The following is an 11,679-nucleotide window of genomic DNA, read 5'->3' as shown; positions in this document are numbered from 1 at the left end:
CGAGGGGCAGGAGGGGGGCCGCCGGGGGCCACAGATGGCTGTTTCTCGACTGGGGAACTGGCTACCGGGAGGGTACGCGTTGAAAATTCGGCAGGCCAGGAGAGGCAGGCACCCCTGCAGGCAGGTCAGGCTTCCGTGACGACAACCGAAACCCGTCTGAGCTGAGCCAGCCGATGAGGACCCTCCCGTGACTTGCACCGCCTCTCCAGTCCACGGGCCGTGGCGCAGTCACGACGAACAAGTAGGTGGCAATCCTAGTGATTATTAGCAGCGAGCGTTCACGGACCCGCAGGGGCCCTGCGCCAGCACCGTCCCTGGAATTCTCTGCGGTGGGGGCTCGGGCTGCCGTTTCCCAGATGGAGACCCACCCACGAGGTTTCCGCTCCAAATCTCACGCCGCGGTTAAGCCACGGGGCTGGGTTGGAATCCAGGCAGCCGACCTCAGAGCCACCCTGTACCGCTGCCCACACTGCCTGCCCGCGTCCCAACCGCATCCGGCTTTAGGAGGCCCACGGTCTCCATGCAGAGCGTCCTTCTGGGGTCCCGCCCGCTGGCCTCTGCCGCGCATCCCTGGCCGGAACGTGCGCCTTGCCGGGCCCCGCGTCCGCCTGGCACGCAGCCCGGCGCCCAGCAAGGGCTTTGGCACAGGCGGGTCTGGCTTCTCTCTAGATGCCGGGACCCAGCCCCAGGCCGGGCGTGGGGCAGGGAACGTGTGAATCCGTGACTGCCGTTGGCGTCTCAGACCCTTCCGCCCTGGCTACGACCACCAGAAGCTGACGGAGAAGCTCAAGTCCAGAGCCCGCACGTAATGCCAGTATTTAACCGGGATGAACAGGATCTCTCCGGGAGACAGGATGCAGGACAGGAACGGGGCCTCGGCAAACTTGGGGAACTTCTCCAAGTCGGGGTTCTCCACGTCAACCTGAAGAAAACACTTGCCAGGTCTCCAGAGACAGGGCAGGGAGGGGGGAGGCTGCAGCGTCACCCGGGGTCCCTGTGTACCCACCTGGCTTGTGTTGTGAAGAAGATGCGTGTCGTGTGGATATAAAGCCTCTGACTCCTGCGGCGAATACAGCCGGATGTACTTCCTCCCCGTCACCTGCGAGACAGTGCCTCGTCAGTCAGCTGCCGCCCCCACTGACCACAGGTCCCTGAACCCCCCAGCCTCCCGAACCTCTCCACGCCTTTCCGCGCGCCGTTCCCTGCGCCCAGAATGCCCCAACCCTCCCACGCACGCTCCAGGCCAGGCATACGTTGAGCCTCCAAACAGATCACGAATCAGTAACTCCGTGACTGTAGCCGACGATAACTGAGCACCGGCCTGTGGCAGCCACCCTCCAGCTGCTCCAGGTGTGTTCTCTTGTTGAATTCCTCACAACCCTCCACGGCGGTGCAGCATCACCCCATTTCACAGATAGGGAAACTGAGGCACAGAGAGGCAAGCCAAGTGGCCCAGGTTCGCCCAGCTGACAGGTGACGGGGCTGGCGTGGATGCCAAGCAGTCCGGCTTCTGGGCCCCGGATCCCAGCCTCTCTAGCATCTCCGGGCAGAGCCTCTGGGCCGGGAGAATGTTCTCATTTGTTAAACCTACCCGCCTAGAAAAACTCCGGTGGTTCCACAACAGATGCCTCTCCTTTGGCAAGAAACACACATGCTCCTCTGTCTGGGTCTCCGGACACACCATCCAGTGGCTGGGAAGCCTCTCATGTGGACAGAGGTGCTCGCAGGGAGACCACCCTGGTTCTGTCGGAGGGCAGGCAGGGGGAAGGCACTCGATCCCTCCCGAGATGACGCCCAGCCCTGCTCTGCCCAGGTGACACGGCCAGGACCCCAGAGGGTCCTTCCTGGTCAGGGAACCGCATGTGGAAACAGCCCCATCCGGAGAGAGGGTCCCACGGGGGGCCTGGTGCCATCTCTCCGGTTCATTTTTGCCACATCCCTCTCTGGGCGTTTAGACACCCATAACGTGGCCAGCCCGTGCAGGGCGGGGCCGGGAGGAGGCAGAAAGCCAATGCTCTGGAGCGACTCTAACCTGGACCAGGAAGTTCTGCTGAGGGTCCTGATGGAGAGGAGAGACGGTTCCTTGGGGACCAAACCAGGCGTTAATGGTGATCTCTTCTTCGTCCCCGTCGCCCAGGCAACAGTAGTCGGGGATGCTGATGTCCCGCTTCAGCTCCGGGATCTGTGGGTGTCAGAGCAGATGTGGGAGGCCGAGTCCGGCCGGAGACACACGGGCCCAGAAGTCGACGGGCCAAACGCACACTGCCTGGTTCGGCGCTAACACGCCTGTGTCCACGTTTCACGGGACGGGGACTTAAAAACCAACTAAAAAAATTAATAGCTTAATTAGGGAAGAGTTATCATTTTATTTTCAGATTTGTTCCTGTCATAGGCATCTTCGTTTTCTGTTTGAAAAGCCTGATAGCACTGCTCTGCACTTAACCCAGCTTGGGGGGCCTGGGTGGCTCAGTCAGTTAAGCGTCCGACCCTTGATTCTGGCTCAGGTCACCATCTCACGGGTTCATGGGTTCAAGCCCCACATCAGGATCTGTGCTGATAGCGTGCAGCCTGCTTGGGATTCTCTCTCTCTCTCTCTCTCTCTCTCTCTCAAAATAAACAAACATAAAAAAAAAATAGGGGTGTCTCGTGGCTCAGTCGGTTAAGCATCCGACTTTGGCTCAGGTCATGATCTCCTGGTTCACGAGTTGAACCTTCCTTCGGGGCTCTGCGCTTAACAGTGCGGAGGCTGGGGCCTGCTTCAGATTCTGTCTCCCTCTCTCTCTGCCCCTCACACGTGCATGCACGCTCTCTCAAAAAATAATAAAAACATTAAAATAATAAGTACATAAACAAGCCAACCAACTTGTAATTTTCTAAAGAATGCACTTTTTGAAAATCAAGCTAAAAAAAACAAAAAAGAAAATGGGGTTGAGGATTTATCACATCTCCGCAGAGGAAGATTTTCCAAAATTGACTAATGATAAAGCAATCACAAGACATACATTTTAAATACGTTAATTGACATGAAGACCACTGACGTGGGAAACTTTTGAAGTGTGGTGAATGAGGGTTAGTGGAGAGAGCTCATACAAAATAAAAAGGAAAAATAACAAGGACCCCAATATGTGACCACACAAATAATCAAAGGGCAAAACCCAGACATCACACAGAAATGAATTAGACATAAGGAAGAGTTCACTCCCATTAGGGAAGAAATCTGAATGAAACGTCACTGATGCCACGGTGTCCCACTAATCAAACGAGCACACTGGGCCAGGGGTGCGGCCCAGTGGTGGCGAGGGTGTGGGGAAAGGGGGCCCTGTGCAGGGCTGCTGGTGAGGCCAAGATAAAATCATTGTGACAGTGACTGGGGACGGGCCGGTCTTCAGGGTGTTTAGGCTCCGACCCAGCCGGCAGTGAGCTTGAGCAGTGCTCCTTTGTGCGGACGGGCCGGGGGCCTCACGGAGGCTGAGGTTGGGAAGATCACCTCGAAGATCACCAACCGTGGGGGCAAACGGCTCGGAGGCTTTGGGAAATTCGACAGAAACTCAAGTCTGGTCCCTAAAGGGGGACTTTCTTCGGGTATTTCCCGAGTAACTCCTCCCGGGTCAAAGGGGCAGCTGCGGGCCGGCTTTTGGCCATTCTTTCAGTAGCAGCCCCTCCAAGTTCAGGCTGCTAAGAAGCCATCCATCCTTCGGAATGGCTGGAATGCTCTCCCCGCAGCAGCCTAGGAAGACATACAGACGGGCTGCCGTGTCCACTGTTCTGAGGCCCCCTGTCCTGTCGGCCAGAGGGGTGGGGGGGATGGGAGATCCCCAAGGCCTCTGGGGACCTCCTGCCCCTCTGCCACCGGGCCCTCACACCACACAGCCGCTTCCCGCTGGGATCGTGCCAGGCCCTGGGCCTGCGGAATGCTGACAAGCTGACTGGTCCCTGACGACATTATCAGGATTTCTGAAATATGACTGGTTGACTGAATGGTGTAATCAGAGCCACTGGACTCAGAGACCCCCCAAGAGAAAGGAAGGCTCCCAGGATGTGACCTGATAATTAAAGGGAGGCCTGGCATGGTGGCCAAAATCTACAACATGGGGCCCCTGGGAGAAAAGGAAGAGGTTTTTGGGCAAGAGGTTTTGGGTGGGAGCCACTGAGCTCCGTGAAGGCAGAGAAGGCCCCAGAAAGCAGTACAGGGACCCGCCAGGCAGCACTCTGGATGGCAGGGGTAAAACACATCTCTGGGTACCCGAGATAAAGAGCCGGGTGGCCCTCCAAAAGGCAAAATATCCTCAAGGTTTGTCTTAAAAGCAATCGGGCACTCTGCCTTCTACTTTTTTTTTTTTAACTTTTTTTTTTTATTTGGAAGTATGTGTGTGTGGGGGAGGGGAGGGACAGAGAGAGAGAGAGAGAGAGAGAGAGAGAGAGAGAGAGAGAATCTCAAGCAGATTCCATGCTCAGTGTGGAGCACAACTCGGGGCTTGATCCCATGACCCTGGGATCACAACGTGAGTTAAAGTCAAGAGTCGGAGGCTTAGGGTGCCTGGGTGGCTCAGGTCATGATCTCACGGTTTGTCAATTCAAGCCCCACGTCGGGCTCGGTGCCAACAGCTCGGAGCCTGGAGCCCGCTTCGGATTCCGTGTCTCCCTCTCTCTCTGCCCTTCCCCCACCCTCACTCTGTCTCTCAAAAATCAATGTTAAAAAAGAATTAAACAACAAAAGAGTCAGAGGCTCAACGGACTGAACCACTGGCACCCCCACCTTCTGCTTCTAAAACTGCTTCCTCTTGTTCCAGTAAAATGGAAAATGGCCAAACAAGGAGCCAAGTTTACCTGTGGCTTCTCAGGTCCCCCTGGAAGGTGTGACTGAGGTCAGGTCTCTGGGGACCGTACGGTTGGACTCCCCTTTCCTTCATTAAGCAAGAGAGGACAGGAGGCAGGGTCTACAAGTCCTAATTCGGGAGAGCTGGACAAGAGACCCCAGCCCACCTAGCCCCCACCTGCTCCAGCCTCTTTAATTTCCGGCACACAGGCTCCTGGCGGCTGGCACAGCCCCCACAGGGCCCGGGTCCCCCGGCGGCACGGGCAGTGAGAGCAGCCCCAGCCCAGCGGCACAGTGGTGCCCGAGCCCCACCAAAGCTCACCAGTCGCCGGGGTCTCAATTCGAGTTTTCCTCGACCGCGCCTTTTCCCTCAACCCTGCCCAGCCACCTGCGTCCAGCCCCCGGCAGTTGGCACCTGTCTGACACCTGTCCAAACTGTTCAATCATCTCCCCAGGATGAGCCTTCAGATGGTTCCAGCCTCACCAGACGGTTTTGAAAGTATGGAACACAATCAGATTCCACTTCTCTTTGTTCCCTTATTGTGCCTCCGTTTAAAAATAAAGTCTATTTTTTCTCACGATGATGACTATACAATCCTCATTATAGACACTTCGCAAACTGCGGAGAAAAAAAGGAAAAACTACTCACGGTCTTACGACCCACGAATCGCTGTGAATCTTCTGGGCCCTTTCTTCCTGTTCCCACCAGAGCTAAGGTCCCTCCGTGTCAGGGCACATCCTTTCTCGCTTCCCCCCAGCCGGCGGGCCCCCAAGTTCCCACGGTGGCTTCGTGAGCGAGCCCTGCACCCAGGGCGCTGGGTGACAGGCATGTGGGGGGCACACCGCCAGGTGGGGGCTGAGAGCGTTTCTGCCAGCTCCTGGGAGGCTGGTGGGGCCAGCCCGTGATGCCCCCTTCTTAGGGCCGACTGGTGAAGGAGAGAAAGAGCTGGACCCAGCTCTCTACCCCCGGGCACTCTCCCTCACGACTGCCCTGGCTCTCCTGACAGATCTCCCCGGAATACCTCCTCTCACTGGAGGTATTTCCTGCTCAGAAACCTCCCAGGGGCCCCCGCTGCCTTGCAGATGGGTCCGATTTCTTGGTCTGGACTTCAAGGCTCTCCCCGCTGGGCCCCAGCCTCCCTCACTACCTTCTTGCTCTGCTCTTCTGAATGAACCCTCCGAGGCAGGCGGCCATGGCCGGCACTTGGGGCCCGCTCCAGGGTGCAGCCCGAGTCTCGGTGCAGGAGCGCCTCTCACTGGAATGTCCTGCCTCCAGCCTGGCCGGGCCCTGCTCTTCCTCTCCGCCGGCCAGAGACCCCCTCCATTCTCAGTCTTCAACCAGTCTGTCCTGAGGGTCTTCGATCAGGCCAACCAGCACTGGGGACCCACAGGAGACGAACCCGGGCCCGGCTGGGCACACACGGGCCCAGCTCGGGGCGACGGCCTCGTGAACAGACAGCTGACACTGGGTAAGGACGGTGCTGGGACCGCCCGGAGAACCCTCACCAAGGAAGGCAGCGACCCGCTCTTTGTGGGCCGGGTCAGAGCCTGCCACCCGCACTTGGCTCCCCAAGACCCATTCCTCAGGTGTGACCACACCGGCTCAGACTTCTGGCTCCACCTGCTGGGGCCACCTCCTCCCCCTACCGGGGTCTTGGGGCCCTGGGGTCGGCAGGCCCAGGCTCTCACTGGCCACCTGCAGCTTTGTCTGCTCTCCGCCCGCTGCTGGAGGACACAGGTGCCACACAGGTTCTCCTTGCTCACCAGTGGGGTGGGTGATGAGGCTGTCAGGCCCTTTCCTGCCTTCTGGGCTCAGAGCTCAGGAAGGGAGGGGAGACAGAGGGAGAGTGGAAAAGACAAGAGGAGAGGGTGTCAGACTTACCTGGTCAAAGAGCTGGTGCTGAGCCAGGTACCCGACGTCCCTCGGCTGAGCCGCAAGAGAAAAACCAGAAGTGACACAGAAAGCCTGGTTAGTCGTAAGGGACACCCTCCAGGTGCTGCCGTTAGTGGCCTCTCGGCACCAGGGTGCACCCGGCCCCAGGCAGCCACCTGGCAAGGACCCTCGGCTCTGTCCTGCTTGGTCCCCCCCGTGACCTGGGGGCGAATGGGACGCTCTCCCTCTGGGGCCAGGGGGAGACTCTGATCCGGGGCTGCCTCTGTAGGGGCTGCTCCAGGACTCAGCTTCCTCCCTGAAAATGAAGAGGCTGCACATACAGGAGACTTTTTTTATAAATAAAAATGAAACTACACCATATGTATTACTTTGGAAAATTTTTCATTTAATGACAACATCACGAATATCTCTTCGGGTGAGCACAGACATACGTGCCTCATTCTTTTGACGGGTCCATGTTTCATAGACGGGACAGATCACTATGAAGTCAACCATCCCCTGCTGGTGGACATTCAGGGTGTCTTCCTGGCATTTCCACAAACAGTCTAACATCCTGGGCCTTCCTTACGTTTGTGTTCTCCCAAAAGCAGAACAACCGAGTCAAGGGGCATGAGCATTCTAAGTTCCAGTTGCTTCTGCCAGGTTATTTTCCCAAAAGTGAATCCCAGGTTGTCTTCCTAGCAAAACTGTCAGTGCCCGCTTCCTACACGCTGGCCTGCCCTGGGGATGATCATCTTGTGAGAATTTCCGCCAGCAGACGGATGAAAAGATCTGTGCTTTCCACATGGGGCTCCACAAGGCTCAGGGGCTTCCTGGGAGGAAGGGCTTCCTGTCTAGGGCTCTGGAAGGGCCAGTGGGGGCAGAGCTCACGCAAGGCTGCCCCCCACCCACCACCACAGCCAGCGCGGAAGTCAGCCTGGGTCTAACGGGCTCTGGGGCTCAAACTGTGTTGAAGGACACGAAGGCTCCTCTCTAGAATCCCTGGAGAACCTCTGTGCTTCCGACCCTCTCCCTCATTCCCTTGTCTTCCTTACAACTATGGAAACTACAACATGCCAGACCAGGGCTACGAGGTGGGCACGGCCAGATGTGATGTGGTCTCTCCTGCCATGGATACCGTGGCCCAGAGACACTAACTTCGGTTAACCGGGCACTGACTGTGCCACGCTTACAGCTTGCCGCGTTTAACTCTCACAAATGACTCTGTGAAGTAGGCATCGGCAACCTCCAACGGATCCCAAATCCAGGGCACTGAGGATCGAGAGGTTCGGCAACCAGCCTGGGCCACAGAGCCGGCAAGACGGTGCTGGAATTAACGCTCTCCCGCCTCAACCCTTAGCGCACCTGCCTGCCCCCTGACAAACCTCACCTCCGGTTCTGCGCTCCGCTCTGGGCTCGGGGCTTCTTCCAGGAAAAGGGGACCGGAAAGGGGGTTCACTCCTGCGAGCACAGGGGCAGAGCAGCATCGTGTGCTCTCGTGCCCGGTTCCCTTCTCCAGGCCTCTGGGCGACAAGGGACTCAGCGGGGGTGGGTGTGGAAGGCGGGGGACGTGGGCACGGAAGAGGTCTGTGAACGCAGCGGGACGAGGCCGCGCCCCGGAGAACCGCACCAGGCGCCGGCAGAGGAGGCCGGACACTTGGGAAGAGAAGCGTTGGGGGCAGGAAGGGTGATGGTGCAGGGTGGGGGGAGATCTGGGGGGCCCTCGGGAGCTCACAGTTACGATGTAGAACAGCGTACAACGGGAGGGACCGTCAGCCAGCACGGTCACCACCTGGGCCCTGTGGCTGCAGCGGACCCATGACGAAACCAGATCAGAACTCACAGGGCCCGGGCCCGGGGCTGCCTTGGGTGTGGGAAGGGGAAGCCACCACTGCCCTTATCTGAGACGGTAAAACGGCACCACTGCTTCTGAGAACAGCCTGACAGTTCCTCAAGAACGGTTAAACACGGAGTCACCACAGAACCCAGCGGTCCCGCCTCTGGCACACACCCGGGAGAGACGAACACTTGTACGTGAGCGCTCACGGCGGCGTTTTCCACGCCAGCCAAAGTGTGTGCAACCCGAACGGCTGTCAGCCGATGCCGGAACGCAACGTGGGGTCTCCGTGCAATGGAAGGGTACGGGGCACAGCCAGGGACGAGGGACTGACGGCGGGCCACGGCGTGGACGAACCCAGACGGCACTCTGCCGAGCGGAAGTGGCCACAGATGCCCACGTTCGATACGATTCCATTTCTATGAAATGTCCAGAATTGGGAGACCCACAGAAACAGGAAGCAGGCTAGTGGCCGTCTGAGGACGGGGTGGGAGGGCCGAAGGGAAATGACTGTTCATGGCTACCGGGTTTCTTTGGGAGTGACGAGAATGTTTTGGAATGAGACACTGGTGATGGCCAGAAAACCTTACAAATACACTAAAAAACCACCAAATCGTTCCGCCCAAAATTAAATAAAATAGAAGACTTGAAATGAGTCGCATTGTGCCCGCCCGGCAGCCTGCCCCCCACCCCCGGCTCTGGCCCACCCACCTTCTGACCACAGGCTCTGAGAGACGGATGCCTCCAAAAGGTTGCCCTGAAGTGCCCGAATGTCCTGCGTCCTCCCTGCGGTGAGCCCCACGGGAAAGGAGGCGTGGGGACATACCTCATCCCTGATGTACTTGCTGATGAACTCGTTGACCGTCATGAGCGTCTGGGACCACTCCTCGTCAGTGTACCTGGAACCAACCTCCACCGGGACAGTCCGGCAGCCGGCGACGTCCTGGATGTACTCCAAGCTGGGAGACAGACGCGTACGGTCACCATCACCTGTGCGCTGAGCCTCGCCGGGCCCTCCGCTAAGTGTGCTTCACACGGGTCTCCTTTTGTCTTCACGGGACCTCTGGGGGACAGGCCGTCACCCCCAACGCACTGGCGAGGGCGCTCGGGTGCAGACACGTGGGGTTACGTGCCCACTGGCACCACAGAGCTTTGCAGAGAGCCAGTGGGGCTGGCCTGCCAAGGCTCTTGCTGGGCGGTTCTATCTCCCTGCTGGCCAGGAACTCCCAGTTCTCTCTCTGCTCACCTCGTGTCTAAGCTGGGAAACCTCCTTGGAGCCAATGGCAGAGAGTGCAGCGGGGGCGCAGACAGGCCTGCGTCCTGAATGCCAAGGACCTCGAGCACGTTACTTAACCTCTCTAAGCCCCGGCCCCCATTTGTAAACGGGGGCGACGACAGTACCTGTCCCACGGGAACCAGGGCGGACAGAGAGGGAGCAAACCTGGCACTGCTCAATCCGGTAAAACCCCCCTGCAGCAGAGCTCTTCCCACAGCCTCGGCGGGAACCGCCCCCTCCACGGACCCCCAGACACAGGTGACCCGGCCACCCGTCCTCACAGACCCCTGCTCCTTCCCATAGGCATTACGGCCACTGTCCAGCAGCCTGAGCCGCTCTTACAACCATGAATCCGGGGTGGGAGACCAGATGCAGATGTGAGGAGGGAACGAGCCCAAGAGCCCCGCCTAGAGAGAAGGGGGCGTGTCTTAAGCTCTTGCTTCTGCTCTGAAGCCGCAAGGCCCCCGAGAAGGCCCACGGGATTGCTCAGATCCTGCAAAATGCCACGAGCGGACTTAACGCGGCACCGCCACGTGAGCACTCGCTAAAACACCCGCTTTGCGCAAGTGAGCGGAGGACGCCGCGGATCTTACGACCTCTGGCGTGAACTTGGCGCGGCGCCATCTTGTTTAACCTCAGCAGCCCACGCGGGACCGGTCGGGAAGCGCGTGCGAGGCTGCATTTCCCGGGGGAGGAAGAGAGGTGGAAGCCGGGTCCTGAAATGGGCTGAGGAGGCTCCCGGGCCTCACAGCCACCCACCTCCACTTCTTCATGCACGGCCACTGGTCGGCCACGCCTTCCAGGATCACAGGCCTCCCCGGAACCAGAAAATGCTTCCGGAAGTGCTGGAGGGATGGGCAGCGGAGCCGGGGCACCGTTCTCTCAGACCTCACGTCTGGAATCCAAACACGGTCGTGCCGCGCTTTCTGTTTAAAAGCAAAACAAAATAGCAGCACGTGCAGCAAAGTTAACATTCGGGGCTATCCGCCGGGAACGTGCGTCCGTCCCCGGCAGGCTAGCTCGGCTGTCACGAATGGGAACAGCTAACATCTACTGTCATTGCCACTGCTGCTGCTCCTGGTACTCCTGGCCCCTTCCTACTAGATCACTTAAAGCGTCTGTTCAGGGCGCCTGGGTGGCTCGGTTGGTTAAGCGTCCGACTCTTGGTTTTGGCTCCGGTCATGATCTCACGGTTTTGTGAGTTTGAGCCCCGTGTTAGGCTCCACTCGGGATTTTTCCTCCCTCTCTCTCTGCCCCTCTCCTGCTTGCACGCTCTCTCTCTCTCTCTCACAAAAATAAATAAATATTAAAAAAGAAAGAGTAGATAAAGCATCTATTTGATTGTAAAAGGAACGTGAGGCTTTCACAGAAACTCCGCAGAGGAGACGTTACGACCCCAAATGCCGTCTGATGTTAAAGTACTCTGTCATTACTATGCGTTCCTCTCCCATCCTGTCACTCGTGAGGAGAGGGCCGTTGACCCACCGGCAGGAATATGCAAGACGAATGAGCCACGTTTCCACGTTGCTACTCAGTCCCCGCGATGTCTTCTGAGGGGCTGTGCCGGAATTTCCCAACCACCTCCCAACTGAGTGACCTGAGCAAGTTACTGTCTTGGGGCCTCAGGTTCCTCCTCTGTTACAGGACCGGGAGACTAGGTGTCACACGTGAAGTGCCCAGGATCGCCTGCGCCCCCCCCCGCTCCCCCCGCCCCCCCCACTGCACGTGTGTGCGCCAGCTCTGACCCCCCCCCGGCAGTGACGACTACCAGTCTCACCCGCAGGCCGTGCACGCGGCCTCGTGCTCACCATCCCTGTTATATTCCTCTCACGCCCTCGTCAGAGGCACCTCCCTGAGCACCGTGAGCGGAGCTGCCT

The 11,679-nt window shown here is 58.5% G+C and overlaps 1 protein-coding gene across 4 annotated transcripts in view; it reads right to left on the bottom strand.

Moving 5' to 3' along the window:
• Positions 1 to 242: 242 nt before the first annotated feature.
• KDM8 (lysine demethylase 8) overlaps positions 243 to 11,679 on the bottom strand; it is a 22,972-nt gene continuing 11,535 nt past the window's right edge. For 3 of the 4 annotated variants that reach the window (XM_040463682.1, XM_040463678.1, XM_040463681.1), the window contains exons 3-8: positions 10,562 to 10,728; positions 9,353 to 9,485; positions 6,699 to 6,743; positions 2,033 to 2,182; positions 1,007 to 1,099; positions 243 to 922 (exon numbers count right to left, since the gene is read on the bottom strand). In XM_040463682.1, the coding sequence (XP_040319616.1) occupies positions 758 to 922; positions 1,007 to 1,099; positions 2,033 to 2,182; positions 6,699 to 6,743; positions 9,353 to 9,485; positions 10,562 to 10,728 (753 nt within the window). In that variant the 3' untranslated portion in view covers positions 243 to 757. The remainder of the gene's footprint in view (positions 923 to 1,006; positions 1,100 to 2,032; positions 2,183 to 6,698; positions 6,744 to 9,352; positions 9,486 to 10,561; positions 10,729 to 11,679) is intronic. The other variant, XM_040463680.1, reaches the window with a different exon arrangement.

The sequence above is a fragment of the Herpailurus yagouaroundi genome, unplaced genomic scaffold (genome assembly GCF_014898765.1).
Source record: "Herpailurus yagouaroundi ecotype Mexico unplaced genomic scaffold, PumYag 410, whole genome shotgun sequence".
Lineage (NCBI taxonomy): Eukaryota > Metazoa > Chordata > Mammalia > Carnivora > Felidae > Herpailurus > Herpailurus yagouaroundi.
This window is presented reverse-complemented; position numbering and strand designations above follow the sequence as displayed.